Consider the following 20,063-nt stretch of genomic DNA (forward strand, 5'->3'; position numbering starts at 1 on the left):
GATCACTATCAACTACCAACTAATGATGCAACTGGAAAATGACCTTGAATTGAAGGTTCGATGCGGATCAGCAGAATATCCCTGTCTACATATAATAACATGACTTTAAAATGCTGTTTGACCTAATGTAAGGGGGAAATGGAAAGGAGAAATGAGTTTATATGGCTACAAGTCTCTAAAAAAGAGTCTGGAGGCTGTCAGAAGGATTGCCCTTATGCACAACTGAACAGAGTCTAATGAGACAGATAAAGTAGATACAATCCCCAGGTATTGGTTCCTTTGAGGGCTAAAGAGACCCACGGGTTCTATGGTCATGGCAGATGGGGTTCACTGCCACGTCAGATGGCCCTTCTTTGGAGCTGGTGTTTCTGCGTGATGAAACTGGACTCAGATGGGATCTCTTTTCATAAGACTTTCATCCTACTTTACTGGAATTGTAGTTGGTGTTGGGGTTTAAGATATATTTAGGGGATTTGAATCTCTGGACTGACAATATGATAGCCAGGCCCTGAGCCTCAACAGACTTCAGTTCCTACAATCTGATTTATTGGACTCACCTTACTCAGCTAAGATGGAGTTGAAGAAGGACAACCACCACACCAGGGAGCCTAGAATGCCTACCACTGAAAGCAGGAGGATTGCATCCAGTATCCATGTGGAATCTGAGCCTCCTTTTGACATAGAGGTGCAACGGACACAACCAATCCAAGGTCCACAGAGAAAAGGTGGCATTGGAGTGGGAAAAGTGGACATGGTGGCTGATGGGTATGGGGAATGGCAGGAAGAGATGAGAGGTGGAGGCGCCTTTGGGACTTGGAGTTGCCCTGGATGGTGCTTCAGGGGCAATCACTGGACATTGTAAATCCTCCTAGGGCCCACTGGATGGAATGGGGGAGAGTATGGGCCATGATGTGGACCATTGACCATGAGGTGCAGAGGTGCCCAGAGATGAGCTTACCAAATGCAATGGCTATGTCATGATGATGGCAGTGAGGGTTGCTGGGGGTGACTGGTGGGGTGGGGTGGTGGGGTTGAATGGGACCTCATATATTTTTTTAATGTAATATTCTTACAAAATCAATAAAAAAATTGTACAAACATGTATTTGTAATAAAACAAAACTTTCTCTTTTACCCCATAAAACTATAAATTGCAGCTATAAACAATGGGAAAAAGCTATCACCTACCCTCAAGGTAGAACAATGGTCAGAAGAAATTGTGAGAGTTTTTTTGCACATCATTGAGACTGCCCTGACACCTTGCCCTATTCTTGGGGTTGTACAAAGTAGAGGGTTGAGCCCTGTCTTTATGTAAAATTTTGATATTTTATGCAATATGGATTGCTTTGACATTGTGTTAAAATATTATTTATCTTGATTTCTGAGTTTTGGAGCACCTGCTTAAATTTTGCACCCAAGTTGAATGCGTCACTTTAATCAGGGCTCTGGTCGGGTCTTTTTTTTTTTTTTTTTTTTAAGATACTTATTTATTTATTTTTCTCCCCTCCCCCCGCCCCAGTTGTCTGTTCTCTGTGTCTATTCCCTGCGTCTTCTTTGTCCGCTTCTGTTGTTGTCAGCGCACGGGAATCTGTGTTTTTTTGTTGTTGTTACGTCATCTTGCTGTGTCAGCTCTCTGTGTGTGTGGCACCATTCCTGGGCAGGCTGCACTTTCTTTCGCGCTGGGCGGCTCTCCTTACGGGTGCACTCCTTGCGCGTGGAGCTCCCCTATGCGGGGGACACCCCTGCGTGGCAAGGCACTCCTTGCGCGCATCAGCACTGCGCGTGGGCCAGCTCCACACGGGTCAAGGAGGCCCCGGGTTTGAACCGCGGATCTCCTATGTGGTAGACAAATGCCCTAACCACTGGACCAAGTCCGCTTCCCTGGTCAGGTCTTGATTTTTGTGTTTTCAGTCTTAAAATCCTTGCCTTTTAATTGGAGCTTTCAGTTCATTTACATAGGGTCAGATTGTTAAATTTTTTCTTTGGTCCTGATTTTTGATCCTCTGTTCCTCCTTTCCCACCTTCTTTTGGATTAGCCAAATATATTTTGGTATTCCATTTTTATTCTTCTATTGACTTTTCAGCTATACCTTTTCTCATTATTTTCTTTAGTGGTTGCCCTGGTGATTACTAAATGCATCCTTCACTTATCACAGTCAACTTAGAGTTAATATTGTACAACTTCACGGAAGATGGGAAAAACCTTGCAACGATGTATTTTCATTTCCCAAACCCAGCCCTTTGTATTGTTAGGTATGTCACATCTACATACACTATAAATCCCACAATACGTCTTGATCCTTTTGAGGCATGTTTTTAGGATATTTGAGTGTTCATCTACAGCAGCGCTCACTCTAGGGCTGAGGTAGCCCGTCCTCTTAAGGCCTGGCCTTTCTGGTATGTCTATCTCCATGGGGGTGTTGGGTGAGGACTCTCCACCCAGGCTGGTCAAAATTCCTATGTCTCCCAGAATTCTTCAACCACTGAACTCTCCTTTCAGTTCGCATAAGCTCAGGACTGGTTTCTGCCCAGGCTTGCAGTGCCTCGTTCCACACCAGCAGAGCTTAGTATTTGACTGAAGTCCTGTGGAGATTTCTGAAACCCTTCCTCTACAAAGCTCTTCTTTCTCCAGTGCCATGGCAGACAAACTAAAGCCCCAGCAATCCTGAAATCTATCCTCTCTCTTCTCAGCTCACCTATGCTGCTATTCTGCCTACGCTCCACGGCCCTACAGGGAGGTCCTGCGACTGACCCAGGCAGAAAAAAGATACAATCATAAGGTTCACAACCTGCTTGCCCTCTCTCAGTCATCACACTCCAGGACAGGGTGCCATAGATGACACTGGGTAGCCTTGATAAACATGTCTGTATAATGGGACCAGCTTTAGTCTCATGGCAAAAAAAAAATCCAGAATTGACAGATGAAGACAAAAATTACTTTGTTTGCTTGAATATACAACTGGTCATTCCTTGTCTTTTATCTTTTATGACCTTGACACAGTTGAAGTATACTGGTCAAGTATTTTTTAGAATGTCCTTCCATTTGAATTTCTGTGATATTTTCTCATGATTAGACTGGGCTTAAGGGTTTTGGAGATGAATACCGAAAAGTGAAGTGCCCTTCTCTTTGCATCATATCAGGGGATACATGGTAACTACATGTCTTAATATTGGTTAATATCCATTGCTTAGTTAAGGTGGTGTCTGCCAGGTTTCTCTTCGGTAAAGTTGCTGTTTTTCATTTTCCGTACTCTTATCATTAGAAGCCCAGCTTGCATTCAAGAGGTAGGGAATTTAGCTCCACCTCTTAGAGGGAGAAGAATCAAATATGTAATACATGTTTTGGGGGTAATACTTTAAGGCTATGCAACTATCGTGTTTCACCATAAAGTTTTGCCCACTAATTTTAGCATTTAGTGGATCTTGCCTGCAGCAATTATTACTGTGGTATTCAAATGGTAATTTTCTATTTCCCTCATTCCTTCTATAATTACAATTTGGAGTTATGTAAGGAAGAGTTGTCCCTTCTCCAGCCTTTATTTATTCATTCTTACAATTTATTTATGTAATTATGGAATCATGGATATTTATTTTATATTTTTGGGCCCTACTCTCATTTATTTTGTTGCTCAAATTGTTCCAGCTTTGGCCATTGGCAGTTCTTTTGGATTGGCTCCTGTGTCCTCATGATGTGCTTCCATTTTTATTAGCATTTCCTTACTTTCTGGCACTACATGATGCTCCAAGCTCCTCTTGCATTTTTCCTACCTTAGCACTAAAATCAGTCATTTCTCCAAGATGCTCTGGTTCCTTTTATTAGAGAATGGTATTAGAAACCAAGATCTGGGTGCTAGATGTGCTCAATGCTTCTGTGCTATCATAGTTTCCAGGCCTTCTCAGTGAACAGACTGCTAAACTATCAGAGGAGACCAAGGAAGACATGACAACTAAATGCAACATGGTCACTTCTAAGATGGTTCCAGTGGTCCCTGTCTATTGATATTCATGGTGTTAGGCAATCCCCTCCCCTTGATTCTTGACTCGATTCTAAGCAACAGAATGCCTCCACATTGAGGGGATGTCATTTCTGTGATGAGATTGTGACTTCTGTTTTGCTAAGACTCTCTCTTGATGGCTCGGATGAAGCAAACTATCATGCTGTGAGCTGCTGTACAGAAAGGCACCTGTGGCAAGGAACTGAGGCTGCTGCCGGCTGACAGCCAGCAAGAAAGGGAGGCCCTCCATCAACGGACTACAGAAAAGTGAATCCCATCTATTAACTTTAAAAAAAGATAATTAAAAAAAAAAAAAGTGAATCCTGCCAACATCCCTGTGAGCTTGGAAGTAGAGCCTTCCCAGACACAATCCTGGCCTACACCTTCCTTGAGTACAGCCTTGTGAGAAACACTTAAGTAGAGGACCCTGGTAAGCCAAGACTACATTTCTAAACCACAAAAACTGGGAGCTAAGAAATATGTGCTGTTTTAAGTCACCAAGTTCACAGTCATTTGTTACACAACAATAGATAACTAATATGGTATCCTTGCTTGGATCCTGGAACAGAAAAAAAATTAGTGGTAAGCCCAGAGAAATCCAAATAGTCTGAAGTTGAGTTAATGGTATTGTGCCAGTGTTATTTCCTTAGGACTGATAGATGTACCATGGTTATGAAAGATAACATTAGAAGCTGGATGGTGGGTATGTGGGTACTTTAAAAAAATTTTTAAAAATCTTTTCTTTAAAGATACATAGATCACACAAAATACATGGGAACTTTTAAAAAAATTTCTCTCCCCTTCCCTCCCCGCCTGCCCCCCGCAGTTGTCTGTTCTCTGTGTCCATTTTGCTGTGTTCTTCTTTGTCCGCTTCTGTTGTTATCAGCAGCACGGGAATTCTTTTTGTTGCATCATCTCTCCCTGTGTGTGCGGCGCCATTCTTGGGCAGGCTGCATTTTCTTTCACGCTGGGCGGCTCTCCTTACGGGGCGCGCTCCTTCCACGTGGGGCTCCCCTAGGCGGGGACACCCCTGCGTGGCAGCGCACTCCTTGTACGCATCAGCACTGCGCATGGGCCAGCTGCACATGGGTCAAGGAGGCCCGGGGTTTGAACCGCGGACCTCCCATGTAGTAGGCGGACACCCTGTCCATTGGTCCAAGTCCGCTTCCCTGGGAACTTCTAATATATTTGCAACTCTTATGGAAATCTGAAATTCTTTCAGAATAAAAAGTAAAAAAAAAACCAACACAACTGGGATTTGCGTGCTGTGTCAACAAAAGAGAGAGTATAGCACATTTGAGGAGAAAAAAAGAGGGGAAAGGCATCAGGAGTCAGCAGCCTGGTGGTGGAGATTCAGCTACCAGCTGACACAAGAACCCAGTCTGATGCCCATCCTGGGAATCACAGTCTGATTGAAGAATCCCAGGAATATTTTTCCCAGCCTTCAAGCTAAAATTTCTTATTCCCACGTTCTGATGTGGGCTATGGGTGGGAGACTCTTTGTCTCTTCAGAGATAACCTAAGCTGTCTGTAACTTGTGAGTGTGAGATGGTAAGAGGCTGCAGTCCTGCCCTTGGTGACCATGGCAACGACTCCAGTCCCAGGAAACAGTTTAACAATGCAAGGTCTATAAACTTTAAATATTCAGGGGAAATGCAAACCAAATATGCTAAAAGCTTATCTAGAATGTATGAAGTCCATGCTAAAAGCTTACCTAAGATGTGGAAGATATATATGCTAATTCAAGCCTATTGAGAACTGAAACAAAAGGACCATTTAACCTTTCCTCTCTGTATAAAAGAAACTTGTTTGGGGCTAAGATTTGCAACAGGAAGCTCCCGAATCCTGCTGCAGGCCGTCAATAAACCATTTTTCCTTCTCAAAATCATTCCTGAGTCCTGGCCTCTCTATATGCAAATAATTGAACCATTCTCAAATTCTAAACATTTCCATATTTGCAAATTCACCCACCAAAATTTATTTGGAACCCCAAAACTAATATTCACGCCCTCCCAGGGTCACTCATGGACATGCATGTGGTAAATGCCCAATGTGTACGTTCCCACAAGGCAACTACACTCTTCCTTCTTGTTTCCACTTTAACACTGCAAGCACAACAGAAAGTATGCTCTTTGTTGGTGCTTTCACCATTTAAAATGGCCTCCAAGCACCGTGCTGAAATGCTGTCATATTCCTAAAGGCATGATGCGCCTTACGGAGAAAACACGGGAAAACACGTGTGTTACAGATAACCTTCATTCAGGGGTGAATTATAGTGCTATTCACTCTAAATTCAGTGCTAATGAATTAACACATTTAATGAGCTCCAATTACCTCCCCCTCCCAATGCAGTTTAGGATTAAACTTGCTTCAATTCATGTTATGAAGCTTTGTTTAAATGTGGCTCTAAGATAGTTTGAAGGCAACAATATTGTCCAATAGGGGCTTTCTCTAAAAGGCTGGTGAAACAAAGCCCTTTTAGGGAATCATCGCATGCAAATTTGAGGAAACAAAAGACAGTATCGTTTTAAGGAAACATGCATAAAACAAGGTTGTGTGTTGATCATTTGTGGAAAAGTATTGACCAGAGATTCAGGAACCTAACCCTGTATTTCTCCTACGAGCCATGAATGGTTCGTCATTCCCAAATTAACAAGAATCCACTGCACTTGTGTCTGTTCTCCATTTAAATTCCCCAAGGATGTCAATATCAGTTCCAGAATTGAGTTGCTGGCCTCTTCCTCCACCTTTGTGGTTTCCGTCTTTGCTGTTTCCACAGTGTGGAACACACCCGCGGCCTGCCAGTTGATATCCTCATATACTTCCATGTAAGTTTCAAAAGCCAACTGGCAGCAAAGTCTTCTTTCTCCCTTTCCCCTCTGTGACATTTTCAAACGGGGGTCCCTCACTCAGCCTAACTTGACAGTTTAGCTGTTCGCCCACTTACTGGCTGTTCCTCTTCAAAATGGTCACTTAAAGTTTACTCCTCAACTTCCTCAAACACAAAGTGGGAATAAGAATCATCGCTTTCTGACTAATATTCAAGGAGAAATAAATTAGGTCAAGCACTTTTTAGCAGGCAGGACAGGGCCTGACAGGTAAAGACCAATAATTATGATTACTTTTGTCTGCAGGTTGTTTCAAGCGGCCCCTCTATCGAAAATCTTTTATCCATCCCTAATAATTTCTTTCTTCCAAGGACTTTTACCCCTCATGGTAACACTCACTGCACAGACAAAGCAAAAACAGGAGACTCTTTGCCAAAGTTAAAAGCGCATCAAACACGCCTAGCCTTTAATATTTTAATCACAAACCTACAGACCCCCTCATTACATCCAAACTGACAAGGGGTCTGGTCCCGAACTGACGACCTTGGGTGTTTGTGGTAGGAAGGGTAGGGATGGGGGGTAGGGGAGGAGTGTCTCTCGGTAACTCTGAAAATGGGAGAGGGGGAGGAGGTGTCCCCCAAATACGGAACTGGGTGGGGGAGCCAGAGTTCATAGGTGACCTAGCTTCTGAGTAGGGACTCAATTAAAAAAAAAAACCAAACACACCACCAGATAAACAAATGTGGGGGAGTCAATCCACTTTTGTAACCCTCCCTCCAAGCCTGCCTTGGTGGGGGAGTGGCCTCTACTTTTTCCTGGGTCAGGGAATTCCCAGGAATGGTCCCTTCCTTCACCCTGTTTCCCCCAACCCACGCTGAAAAAGGGTAGTGGGGTAGGGCTTTCTGGGAATCCGAATTCAGTCCCTCTAATCCCCATCACCTCACAAAACTGCCCCTGCGGAGGGAGGCAGGACTCTGCCCCAGGGTAGGAACTACCTATTTACTCCAGATTTAGAGCTGAAAAGGTAGAGCCTCAGATTTCAGGATCTGTGTCTCCGGCCCTTCCCCAAGGACAAGGCCTTCTCCGAGTCCTCCTAGGTAAGGTCAGGTTGGTCCCAGGTTAAGGTGGGGGCGGTGGGTGGGGTGGGGGGCTCAGTAACACTCCTCCCTGCCGTGTGGAATGCGTGTGGAATGCGTGGATGAAATGTTGGGAAGGGACAAGGGCGGGCCAGTGGTTTCCAAGTGGGGTGACCGGATCTCACGGATTCCTCCACTCCGGAAACACCTGTTGGGGGGCTGTTCCTAGAGGGAGGGGGCGGGGCCTCCCTTCCTAGAAGGCCAGGACTGAGTTCCCAGGAGAAGGGGCAGAGTCTCACCCTCATTTCTGGTGGGCTGGTTGGGAAGGGGTAGGGCTTAACCCGCCCCCCACCCAGAGGTGGACCCCACCATTTTGAGGCCAGGGTAGACTAGACTGGCGGTTCCAAGAGAAGGGGTGAAGCAGCATCCTGAGACCTGATACCTCCTCATCCCAAGAGGCCTGGCTAGAACAGTCCGTAGGAGACAGGGGCCAGGCTGTGATCTTCTGGGGATGGGGGAGTGGAAAGAGCCTGATCTCGCCGCCTCCTTCCTGTCAGAAATAGCTGGGCAGGGTTCTTCTTTTGGGGAAGGGGCTGGGCCTCACCTTCTCCTTGACTGATGACAGGGGTGGGCCTGTGCAGGTCTCCTCTTCCCCCAGAACACCTGGGCAGGGCAGTCTCGTGGGTAGGGGGTGGGGTGGGGAAGGCAGGGCCTCAGCCTGACTAGTCCTCCTTTCCTGGGTGGGAGAAGTCCCAGGGGAGGGGTGAGGCCTGATCAGGACTCTTCCTCCATGCTGAAGCTGCTGCGGCGGCTGCTGGCCTTGGAGACAGCGGGGGACACGGAAGAGAGCAGGGGGTCAGAGGCGGCCCGCAGCGGGGACAGGGCGCCCCCCGACAGCCCCCCTACCACCCCCTCCTCCTCCTCCATCAGAATGTCCTCCAGCCCCAGGTGGAACGGATCCCCCAGGTCCCCCAGGTGGTCGCTGGGAAAGTGCAGGTCCAGAAGGGCATCCGAGGGCGGTGCTGGGGGCTGCTGGTGGAGAGCATTCTGGGCGGGTCCCCCTCCTACATGAAACGTTGCTGCCCCTGGCCTGCCCTCTTCCTCAACGTCCAGCTGCTCTGGCTTGAGGCCGTCAGAGGCTGAAGTGGTGGCCAAGGAAAGCAGCCCTGGGGTGGGAAGTACTGGCAGACCGTGAATCTGGGCCTGCAGCTCTAGCTCCTGCAAAAAAGTAAGGGAGGGGGGCGGGTGCAGGATAAGAAGGGCTTCGGAAGCCTGCGGGGGGCAGCGGGGAAAAGGGCAGGCTGCCTGGGTTTGCATGCCAACCTCTGCCCCTCGCTACTGGCGTGACTTAAGGCAAGTGTCAGTGTAATGGTTCTGAGCCTCAAGTGTCCCCTTCTGTAAAATGGGGACAAGAGTGGGCCCTGGCTCACAGGGTCGCTGAGGATTAAATGAGCTCTCAGAGGATGTCTAGCTTTGAGGATGTCAAGCTCTTGTTGCAGTGTGTGGCCCAAGGATACAGACCAGGGAAACCAGCCAATATTCATTATTCTTGTAAATGTTAGGATTGTCATGGCCCAAGGATACATACCAGGGAAACCAGCCAATATTCATTATTCTTGTAAATGTTAGGATTGTTATGTGTGATTACCATCATCAGCCTGTGAGTCAGGAAGCCGGGAGATCTGCCCCCCTCTGCCCCCCAGCCAAGTTTGCCAGGAGGGGAAATCCAGGCCAGTTCTTCCTCTGCCTCCCTCGGCCTGCAGGAAGCCCTCTCTTTCCCCCCCCCAGCCCTCCCCCCTCCATTGTCTCCTCCCTCCAGACCTGAATTCGGAGCTGCAGGCTGCGGTTGGCTTGCTCCAGGGATCGCTGCCGGCTCTCCAAGTCTTTGGAGCGCTGCTGCTCCTTCTGCAGCTTGCGGATATAATCCACTGAGGCTTTCAGGATGGTGCCCTTGTTCCAGCGCATCTCCCTGGGGGGCCCGAGGTGAGGGATGGCGTCTCTCAGGAGCCACGGGGTGGGAAGGGGGGCATGCAGCAGGTGGATGGGCCATACCGCCACCCGCCTGGAACTTGAGGTGGGTTCAGCAAGAGTATGGAATGCCTTCCAACAGAGCCCCCAGCACGCCCGGAACCCCACAGCCGGGCCCTCGTGGACCTGACCCCGTCCCCCCTCATCTCTTACCTATCTTGCTTTGATTCACCTTCCTACAGCCACATTGGCTTCTTGGCCATTCCCATGGGAAATTCATTCCTATCTCAGAGCCTCTGGACAGACTGCCCCCCTCAGCCTGGGCCACTCTTCCCCCGACAGTGACATGGCTCCGTGCCTCCCCTCCTTAAGCTCTTTATTCAAATGTTTCCTCATAATTTGAGGCCTACCTGGTCCCTACCCACCTCCCATTGGAAACTAGCCCTCCCCAATACTCCCCCCTCTTCCTTCCAGTCCTCATTCTTCTCCATACGGCTTATCATCGTCATCTCACCGAGTTTACTTATTCATCTTGTTTAAGGTCTGACTGTCCCTACTAAAACCTCGGCTCCATAAGGTCAGGGACTTTTGTCTGTTTTTGTTCCCTCTGGTATCTGGAAGGCCCTAGAACAATGCCTGGTGCAAAGCTGCAGCTCAATTAATGTTTCTTGAATTAAAAAAAAAAAGGAAGTACAAAACGAACAGAAAATGAGGTGCCTATGTTGTTTGGGGTACTAGATGAAGCACATGGGTCATAACATCATATACCCTAAAAATTTTAAATTTAGTGAGGGTCTGCAAGCCCGCTCAGGGTGAGAAAAGGACCAAAAGAGCCAAAGAACTGTCTAGTCCAAGACCTTCATGGCAGGCCCACCTAAGACCAACTTTAGGGGAATGGGACCCCACCCAACCTCCCACAGGTCTGCAAGCTCCCAGACTCACGGGTCACTGGACTTGGGGATGAGGGTTCCCAGCTCCTTGATGCGGTCGTTAATGTTGAATCGCCTGCGACGTTCAACTTTAGAGGCAGGGGGAAGACAGAAAGATTGGGAAAGAGTCATGAATAGGCAAAGAAAGAGAAACGGAGGTGGAGTGTTAAAAATTGAGAGGCCACTGTGGGGAGTGGCTCACCAGGGAGGGCTCGGGACTCAGGGCAAGGCGGGGCTGCGTGGCATGCTTGCGAGCGCATACAGCTTCTCACTTACTTAGATTGTGATTGTCCTTCTTCTGCCGTTCCTTCAAAAGGGCCTTTGCCTCCGTCTCTGGAAGAGAGCCGGGGTGGTCAGGGCTTCTGGGTGTGGGAAAGAGGGGAGCACGGGCAGTGGCTGAGGTGGGGTTTGGTGGGCGGAAGCAGAGGAAGTGGCATTTTTTTTCCCCTGTAAGTGCCACTCTTTTCACTTTTTTTTTTTTAACAACAAAACCATCGTGGCATGGCCAGTTGTTAAACCAAGATGAGAGGCTTGTAAGAAGAAGTGGGGTAAAAGCAGGACCTGGGGGCCTTGTGGGCAAAGAGAGCCTTTCTGTGTGCCCCTTCTCCCACAACTGGCACCATCCCCCTCGACCCCCACCACCCAGCAGACATAGGGCTGACCCTGTAGTACAGGGAGGGGGTTATGTGGCCCAAGACCCTGGCACCTACCAGAGATTTCCCGTTTGATGTTGGGCAGCTCGGCCGGGCAGGAGTTGCTGACAGTGATGGCTGGCGTGGCCACGCCCTGGCTACTGTACACATCAAGCAGGTTCCCTGACACAGGGAGCTGGGGATGGAGAGGAAAGAGAAATGATGGTTTGGGAACAAACCCCAGGCTCATCCCCTCCTGAGGACCGGGCTCCTGACCCTTCACACATCCCATGCCCAGGGCCCTCTAACCCAGAGATTGGCTAACTTGGCAAGGGAACTTCTCCTTCCAGGGAATTTCATGTAGCAATCCAACAGGGAAGCCACGGCACAGCCAATCTACCCTGATCTAGCATACTTATCAGCCCCCTCCCCAAGTCCCTCAAATCCCTCAGTGACCTCTTAAGCCCCTCTCCTAAGCCCCAGGACTGGCTTTGAGGAGAAATGCTGGAAAAACCACCATTCTCAGATCTTTGCCTGCTCCAATAAAACATTCCAGTTTATAAGCCTCTCCTAACACAACATTCTAACCCAGAATTCTTGGAACACTCCAATCCAATTTTCTCAAACCTTTGTAAATTTTCATGGCAGCATGCCACCCCAAATCTGGTCTGGTGGAGAGTTCCAGCCCAAACTCCTGTCTTTTGCTCCAATCAAGTCTCACCACATTACACACAGTCGCAGGCTGCCATGTACCAAGGCCCTGGATCTAGTATCTCCATGCACATTCTGATCTCTCAGAATTCCTTTTCCAACTATTCACCTGGCATTGCTGTTGTCAGTCTAGATTTTTTTTTTCTCTCCTTCATGCGCTCCTGGATATACTCCCGCTCAACATACTAATAGATAAGCAATTCATCCCACCTCTTGTTGAGTCTTCATCTCTTGAAATTCCCTCTGTCTAATCGAATCCTGGAGTCATCTAATATAAGGACTCAACCTCTAGCTGTGTCCAAATCAATAAAAAGTTCTAATAAACTGGTACCATTTTTATATATGCTTCTATTCTCTTGAGAAGTTGGAAAAAACAAAATTACATCCACTTGGTATGCTCCAAAGGCAGTTGTGAGACTCTTGGAATGTTCTAGAACCCGAATGTTACAATTTCTTGTTACAGCCATTGCTCCGCAGAGTTTTATCCACTGTCTACAAGGACCCCCGCCTCACAAGCAAGTGACTTGGTACAGTCCAATTCCTGTAAAATCCAACCACTTGATACTGGCAGGGCTCACAGCAAGTGACCTAGTATGTTCCAATCACAGCTAAGTCCAACCTCTTGCTATGTCCCACCCCAAGTTTTGAGACGTTTGGTGTGTTCCAGTTGCTATCTGGTCTGGGGAGGTCTCAAGAACTGAAACCCTGGTACATTCAAATTTGCTGCACTATTCCCAAGTCTTGGGGCTTCCCACTGCAGAACCCAAACATCTTGGGATCCCCCTAGTGGCACCATGAGCTCCCTACCCTGTATATATCAAACTCCACAAAATCTACCTCTTGATATAGTCCAAACCAAGGCACCATTCTCCTCCTAAGGCCTCCCTCTCTATTTAGTCCAATTCAAGGCAGGGGTCTATATATATATACATAAACACACACACACACACACACACACACACACACACACAGCTGGCAGGGGGTGTGGCCTCAGTGACAGAGGAAAGCCGTGATTTTCAGACCATCCTCCCATCTCAGGGCCTCACCGTGCTGGGGAGCTGCAGTCCTGCAGTGCCTCCCGGCAGATAACTGAGCATTTCATCGTTGTAGCTGGACTCCAGGCTGATGATCTCATCAATGACATCATCAATCTGGGGGAGGAAGTAAATACGGGACAGACTTAGAAGAGATGTGGTGGGGAGGTGGGGGGGGGTAAGGAGGATGGGAGGATATAGTCTGCAGCCACTCACCTCCTTCTCTGAGCTGGACCCAATCGTGAGCAGTGCCATGGGGCTGTTGGGAGCACTGCCTGTGGGGCCAGTAGTGTGGGCAGCCTCAGGGGCAGGGAGAGGCTGGGCACTAGCCGGCCCAGGTGGTGGGGTGAGGGCCTGGGAAGCCAGCTTGGGCCCAAGCGTGGTAGACAGGTACTGCTTCACCTGCTGCCGGCGGGCCTGCTGCAGGTGGTAGCGCGTCGGGTTCTCCAGATGGGTCTGCACCTGTGGGAAAAGGGGGAGGAGGCAGCAAAGGGGACAAGGTAGAAGAGGGCTCAGAGGGATGACTCTAAGCCCGAGCTTGACTCCTACATCTCATCTGTTTCCCCTGCTCAGGCAGGGAAACCAGGCCCAGAATCTGACACACTCCCCACCCCACCCCCGCAAAAAAAACATATTCCGGTGGGTCTCCCCCAAGACCCAAGCTCCCTTTCTCAGAAATCCTTCAAAGCCTCTAAGACCCACTCACCGTTGGCAGGGTCAACAGTTTCTGGAACACCCTGTCACAGTCCCCAAGACCTCTTCCTAGTCTCTGACACTACCTAACAGACCCTGGGAACCACAGCTGGCTTCCCAAGACAGCCTAGTGGCCCCCCAAGTACTCTCGATGCATCCCCCATACGGGAAGTTCTTCATACATGGGTACTTCATGACGTCAGGCCCCATGCAGAGCAGTCACGATCGTCCATGATCCACCAAGACATCCTCGGAAGCCCCCCAAGAACCCCTCAAAATCGCACAAGAACACTTCAGAAACCCTAAATACAATGGGACACCAGTACAGCCCATTTTCAAAGTACCCAGGACCGTCCTTAGAGCCCCCAGGACCTGGCCCAAAAGCCACCAGGACCCTCAAATGCCAACCCCCTCCCCAGCTCCTAGGACCACTCCTTGGCCCCCAGAACCCCTTCCCATGGCCTCTGGACCTCCCCTTACCTTGAGCACCTCTCTGGGCACCTGAGCAGGGGGGGGACGGCCCAACGTGTGGCCCCCAGCTGAGACGCCAACCACAGAGATGGCAGGAGAGGCAGGTGCCGGACTGGGGAAGGGAGCGGCTGCTGCCTGTTCCCGACGCTCACGCCGCTCCTGCTCCTGGGCTTGGGCTCGCATTAGCTGCTGCCGCAGCAAGACCCGTGAGGAAGAAGAGGACGACATGGCAGGGGTCCTGGAGCCCCCTGCAGAAGACGATGCAGAGACTGTAGCTGGGGTGGCTGGTGTGGCCTGCAGTGATATTGGGAGGCTGTGGAATGGGAAATATGGGGCCACAGGTAAGCTAAAAGTTTCATCTTGAGCCCCAGGGGTCTGAGTGTCATGGACTAGTCACAGGAACCAGGCCACAATATAGAGGGCCAGACCCCAGGACCAGGCCTGGTCCCAGCCCTCAGGGGCACCTGCCTGCTGGGATAATTTCTGCCCTCAGTCTTGAGTGGATTTGGGCCCGTGTATGTATTGCCTGGGGGTGCCATTGTTTGGGCTTGGGAGGGGGGTTTATCCTATTTAAAGGAGACTAAAAAGGAAGCAAGATTGGGGCTGTGGCTGTAGAATATGGATCCTGAGGGTGCGTCCACCCCATTTGGGGCCAGAGATACTCCCAGAACTCCTTGGGTAGGCATCAGGCGACAGAGGAGGCCCCAGCCTCCTCTTCTTCCCTTGTCTGGGCCTCTGGTCCCAGGAGCTAGTCAGTCTTGAAAATCTCAGAGATTTCACAATCCTCTCTTCCGGCCCCTCTTCCAGGTCCCCTCCCCTCTCTTAGAGCCCAGGCCGATGACTCAGCACATTTAGACTCCCAGCGGGAAAGAGACCAGCAGGGGCTCTTCCAGGGCCCAGAGTGCGGGTGCTGGTGGAGTGCAGGGTGGGGCTAGCCAGGGGTTGTGGATCCCACCTGGGGCGAGAGCATAGCACAGGCCACGCCCCACACCCAGCACTCCAGGCAGGTTAACACCTCTGTGTAAGAATATGTGTGTGCAGGTGGGGTGGGGGTGGGGGAGGTAGGGGAAGACTTCCCAGAGATACTGGAGTGCTAATGTGGCCACCTGCTTCCTAGGTGACATCCTCTTTCTGGTCCCTATTTTACCATCTGAAAAAATGCAGGCTGGAGAGAGAATGGGTTAGGCTGGCACTAAGAGCCTCTGCCCAGCAAGGGGGGACTGGTGGGCTGAAGAACTGGGAGAGGAGTCAGATGGAGAAATCCTACCTTGAGCTTGAGCGGAGGGGCAGGGGCTGGCTTTTGAGCTCGTAAAAGCTGTCAGGATCCAGGACGTTTTCTAATTCGATGTCAGCAACAATCCCGGATTCCGGAAGCAAAGAGTTCAGGCTGAGGGTGGGGGGAAGGGGGGGTGGTCAGTCATTGGAGGAAGGCCATATTCCCCTTCCTTTCCAGAGAGAGAGAGGCAGACCGGGGAACTGGAGGCAACCCTTCCCATTCAGCCACCCCTCTGGGTGCCACCACCAGGAATTCCCACATCTTCTCCCCTCACCCATTCTGTGTTACCCGTAGGCCCTGAAGATTCAAAACGGTATCTGTGCCTGGACCCTACCCTCCCTCCCTCTAACAACCACACATAACAACGTGGGGTTAAGGAAAACAGAAATGAGGAATTTAGGAATGTCAATTCACTTTACAGGAGGCTGCCTGCCTTTGCACTCAGAGTTCTCCTGGAATCCAACTCCCCCCGTCAAGACTGATTTTCTGACAGCTGAATGTGAGCCCACGTATGTACACACACACACACACACAGCATATAGGGGCATCCCTCAGCCTAACAGTCCATTGTCCCACGAACCGACTTCATCACAAAGAGAACTGGGGTTGATGATTCACTTTACATAAGGATCGACCACTTTGGCAAAATGATCTTTTCTTCCCCAGCCCCAGCCAGAGTGTCTGGGATGCCAACACATACCCAAACGCAAAATGGAAATAGCAAAGGCTCCCCTTGCTCCAACAGTCCGGATTTACAAGAGAGAGAACCGGGGTGGAAGATCCGCTTTATACGAGCATTCTTTTCTCAGCGGGAGGAGCCTTCCAGGCCCGCTCCTGTTTTTTGGATAGATCAAAACACATACACACCCAACACCAACACCCACTGACACGCAAAATAAGAAGCCATGTGCACCCCTCCCTTTCCACTATCCCCACTCCCGCGATGATCTAAATTATTATAAAGGAATTAGGAGGTGGCAAATGGATGTACCGAAAGGCTCCTGCTCAGCCTTCGATGCTAGCTGCAGGGGACACCAACACCGCACACAGGTGGATGGATATACCTCCTTGAATTTAGTAAAACATGGAGCATTCTGAGAAATTGTGGGTGACTTCACGCAACACAAATTCTCTCCCCTCCCCAAGGATCTGTCTTCTTTCTTTTCCTCACCCTCCGACGGGGGCCCTAAAACCGCCAAGGAAGTCAGGAAGAGGAAGCTGAGGGAGCCGCTGAGCTCAGCACAATCCCAGGCAGAAAGAAGGCAGTGCCCCCTCCCATGCTCACATGCCCATTTCACAGAAGGTGGAAGAGAAGGGTGCTGGGGTGGGCAGCAGGGGGGCCGGGAAGGGCTGGGGCTCCCAAGCCCACTGATGTAAGCGAGGATGAGGGGAGGCCAGGAGAACCCATCCAGGCAGGAATGGTGCAATGGGTACTCACTCCTGCTCTAGGGACAGATTCAAGATGACCCCGCGGGGTGGGGGAGGCTGAGAAATATAGACTGGAAGGATGACACACAAAAAGGAAGAGGGGTGTGTACGTGTGTGTGTTGGGGGAATGGGGGGCAGTGTCCAGGGCTGGCTGAGAGACTGGGGTCCCCAGTAAAGTCTCTCTGGGGTAAGAGGTCACACCATCTCCATCTCCTCTTTCTGCCTGGGTCTTCCATTCAAGCCCCTGCTGGGTGTGGGAAGAGGACTTGTCCACCATTCCCGGGAGCTGGCCCAGCTGGGTGGGTGGGCAGAGGTGAAGGGATTATTCTGGTCAAGTCTTGGCGAATGCCGCTTCTCTCTCACTCGCTCACTCAGACACACACACTCACAAGGCAGGCGAGTCCCTCGCAGCATACCTGAGCGAACTTCCTAACCTTCTCGGATATCCCCAAACACAGTCTCCCGCGGCCAGTCCCGGGTAGACACCAAGCTCCCAAGACAGGACCCCTGGACCCCTCTCCCGCACTGAGGGAAAATTCCACGATTCCCTTCAAAGCAGTGCCTCACCCGATGGTGTCCCTTCCAATTCATCTCCCTCATGCCTGACTCAAGGACCCAAATTCAGCCTCTAAGCAGAATCCCCCAAGTTGTCCAGCTACCCAGGCCCGTTTCTAGACACCCCAGAATCAGCTCCTCCAGACCCAGTCAGGAGTCCCCCAAATCTAACCCAGGCCCCCTTAATGCACTCCCACGACTCCTTTAAGTCTTAGTCTAAGCAGGCCACCGTCAGATCCCTTAAGTACCCCTCCAAGACCGGTGTCCCAGCGCCCACCAAGCGTAGGCCGAGAGCCCCCAACCCTACTTCAGGGCCCCCGCCGCCCCCAGATCAGGCCCCGGGAAACCCCAGCCGGCACTCCCTGCCCCAGGCGGCCCCGCACCTGAGCAGCTGGGCCGAGTCGGCTGGCCTGCGCTTCTCCAATAGCACGAACACGGCTCGAGGGCCCTCCGCGCCGGCCTCTACGCCGTCCCGAGCTGCCTCGGCCGCATGAGACATGACGCCCGACCCCGGGCGAGCCCTGCCAGGCCGGTCGGGTCTCGTCCCGGTCCCCCTAACAAAATAAGAGTCTCCCTCCCCCGCTCGCCACCACCTCCTCCTCTGCTAAGCCATGGAGCGAGCTCTGCGCGGGCGGGCGGCGTCGGGGAGATGGGATGGGCCGTGAGTCATCCCCGTCCCTGGACGGACCGACACCCCCCCCCCCCCCAAAACTAACCCCGGACGACCGCCTTCCTCCCCCTCGTCCTCTTCCCCCTCCTCCCTGGGCTGGGGAAACTCCACAGGAAGTGACCGCACCGGGGATGGACGGCTCGCCGAGCCACGCCCCCTGCGGGAGGCGACCAATCGCTGAGGGGTGACCCGATGCCCCGCCCTACGCCGTGCCTCCGACGTTGTTGGAAAACTAGATTCGGCCCGCCCTCTTTCCGAGAAGGGGGCGCCTAGACCACGCCCTCAGGGGCTAAGGGTAATTTCGTCAAGTCACGCCCCCATGCTTGCGTCACTGCTTGAGCCACGCCCCTCCCTCAAATGATCTCTCCGCAAAATAATATTAAGCCTTCCCTTGGGCCCACAGCGCCTGCGCACTCGAGGCCGGTCTGCGCGCCGAGTGTCTCCAGGCCACGTTCCGGCAGCCTGGGACTGCGCCCCCTGTGGGCCAATTTTCGAATATCTAGGAGCAGAACCGCGCCCCCTCTTGGCCAATCTTCACAATATCTGAGCCCTAGACCGCACCCCAAACTCCATCAAGCCGTGCCCCCTCAGCCAAAGTCATAACTATGAAGCAGAGGCAGCTACGTTCTCTCGGAGGTATGGGCCAGAAATCCTGCTTCCTTCAGTACCTGCAGTCCAGTCGCCCAGCTTATCTTCCCGGTAGCGTTCCGCCTGCTTTATGTCATCCAGGGCAGTTATTGTACTAGGTCGTTGTGCTACACGGTAAGTAGAAGCTTAATAAATCCTTGACAGGTGAATCAATGGACGGATGGAAATTAGATCTGGTCATTTCAATGAATGATTTCTGGAATCATTAACATCCGGGTTTGGATATGGACAGGGAACTTCTCTCTCTCCAAGCCTCAGTTTTCCTGGTCTGTCAAATGGGGATCAAAAAACCTCTCTGGCAGGGTTTTAGAAGGATTCTAGATAATTTATGAAAAACGCTAGCAGGTTGTCTGGCATACAAGCGCTCCAGAAATTCATTCATTCACTCACTTTTTCACGGATTCAACGAACATTCGCTGAGTGCCTTTATGTGCCAGGTACGTTCAAGTCCACTTGCATACAGCTGTGGGTCCCACCCATAGCTTCAGGTGAACAGCACAGTCTGCTCACAAAACACGGTACCCACAGCCTTCCTTTCCTCCTTCCCAAATCCCAAGACCCCGCCCATCAGCTGGCCCTCCCGAAGTGATCTAAGTCCCCATTTGCCTTGCATCTTCCTGTGCTGTCACCCTGACTTCCAAGATCTATCCGTCTGCTTGGTAAACACACACATCCACACAACCATATCATGAAAGAGGGAAGGGACCTGGTATTTATGGGAATTAGTAAACGATAAAAATGACATTTCAAGTCACTGGGAAGTTTGGGGAGAAATGACTGTCTTTTTGGGGAGAGGGGATTAGATTCCTAAATTACACCATTCAGAAAAATAAATTCTAGGTTGGTTAAAGACCTAAACATGAAAAACAACACTATAAAATTATAAAAATACTGGAGCAAAATATTTTGGGCGAATATGTTGAAGACTTTGGGCAGGGAAGTAGATCTTCTTAAACAAGAGACAAAAAACAAAAGACCAGGAAGCGTAAAAATAACCAACATTTATTGGTCGTTTGCTATTATTCTTTTTATATATACTTCATCTATATGAATTCATTTTCATCCTCACAACAGACCTCTGAAGAGGGCTCTATTATTATCTCAGCCTATAGATCAGAAAACAAAGGCAAGGTTAGGTTAAATCCCTTGT

The 20,063-nt window shown here is 50.4% G+C and overlaps 1 protein-coding gene across 3 annotated transcripts; it reads right to left on the reverse strand.

The window, feature by feature from the left end:
* Nucleotides 1-7,250: 7,250 nt before the first annotated feature.
* TFE3 (transcription factor binding to IGHM enhancer 3) lies at nt 7,251-18,437 on the reverse strand. 3 transcript variants are annotated; one of them, XM_058292313.2, is made up of 10 exons: nt 17,979-18,437; nt 15,604-15,723; nt 14,346-14,584; nt 13,389-13,634; nt 13,185-13,289; nt 11,506-11,623; nt 11,072-11,128; nt 10,809-10,884; nt 9,720-9,867; nt 7,251-9,116 (listed from the first exon to the last, which is right to left on the reverse strand). In XM_058292313.2, exons 3-10 carry the CDS (start codon nt 14,562-14,564, stop codon nt 8,673-8,675), a joined length of 1,413 nt encoding a protein of 470 aa, XP_058148296.1. In that variant the 5' UTR covers nt 14,565-14,584; nt 15,604-15,723; nt 17,979-18,437; the 3' UTR covers nt 7,251-8,672. The 3 variants fall into 3 exon arrangements, with proteins under 3 accessions (XP_058148296.1, XP_004465061.1, XP_058148297.1); XM_004465004.4 differs by having other exon boundaries at nt 14,346-14,649; nt 17,979-18,423; XM_058292314.2 differs by having other exon boundaries at nt 14,346-14,630; nt 17,979-18,375.
* Between the last annotated feature and the right edge of the window lie 1,626 nt (nt 18,438-20,063).

Source organism: Dasypus novemcinctus, chromosome X (assembly GCF_030445035.2).
Source record: "Dasypus novemcinctus isolate mDasNov1 chromosome X, mDasNov1.1.hap2, whole genome shotgun sequence".
In the NCBI taxonomy this organism is placed as follows: domain Eukaryota; kingdom Metazoa; phylum Chordata; class Mammalia; order Cingulata; family Dasypodidae; genus Dasypus; species Dasypus novemcinctus.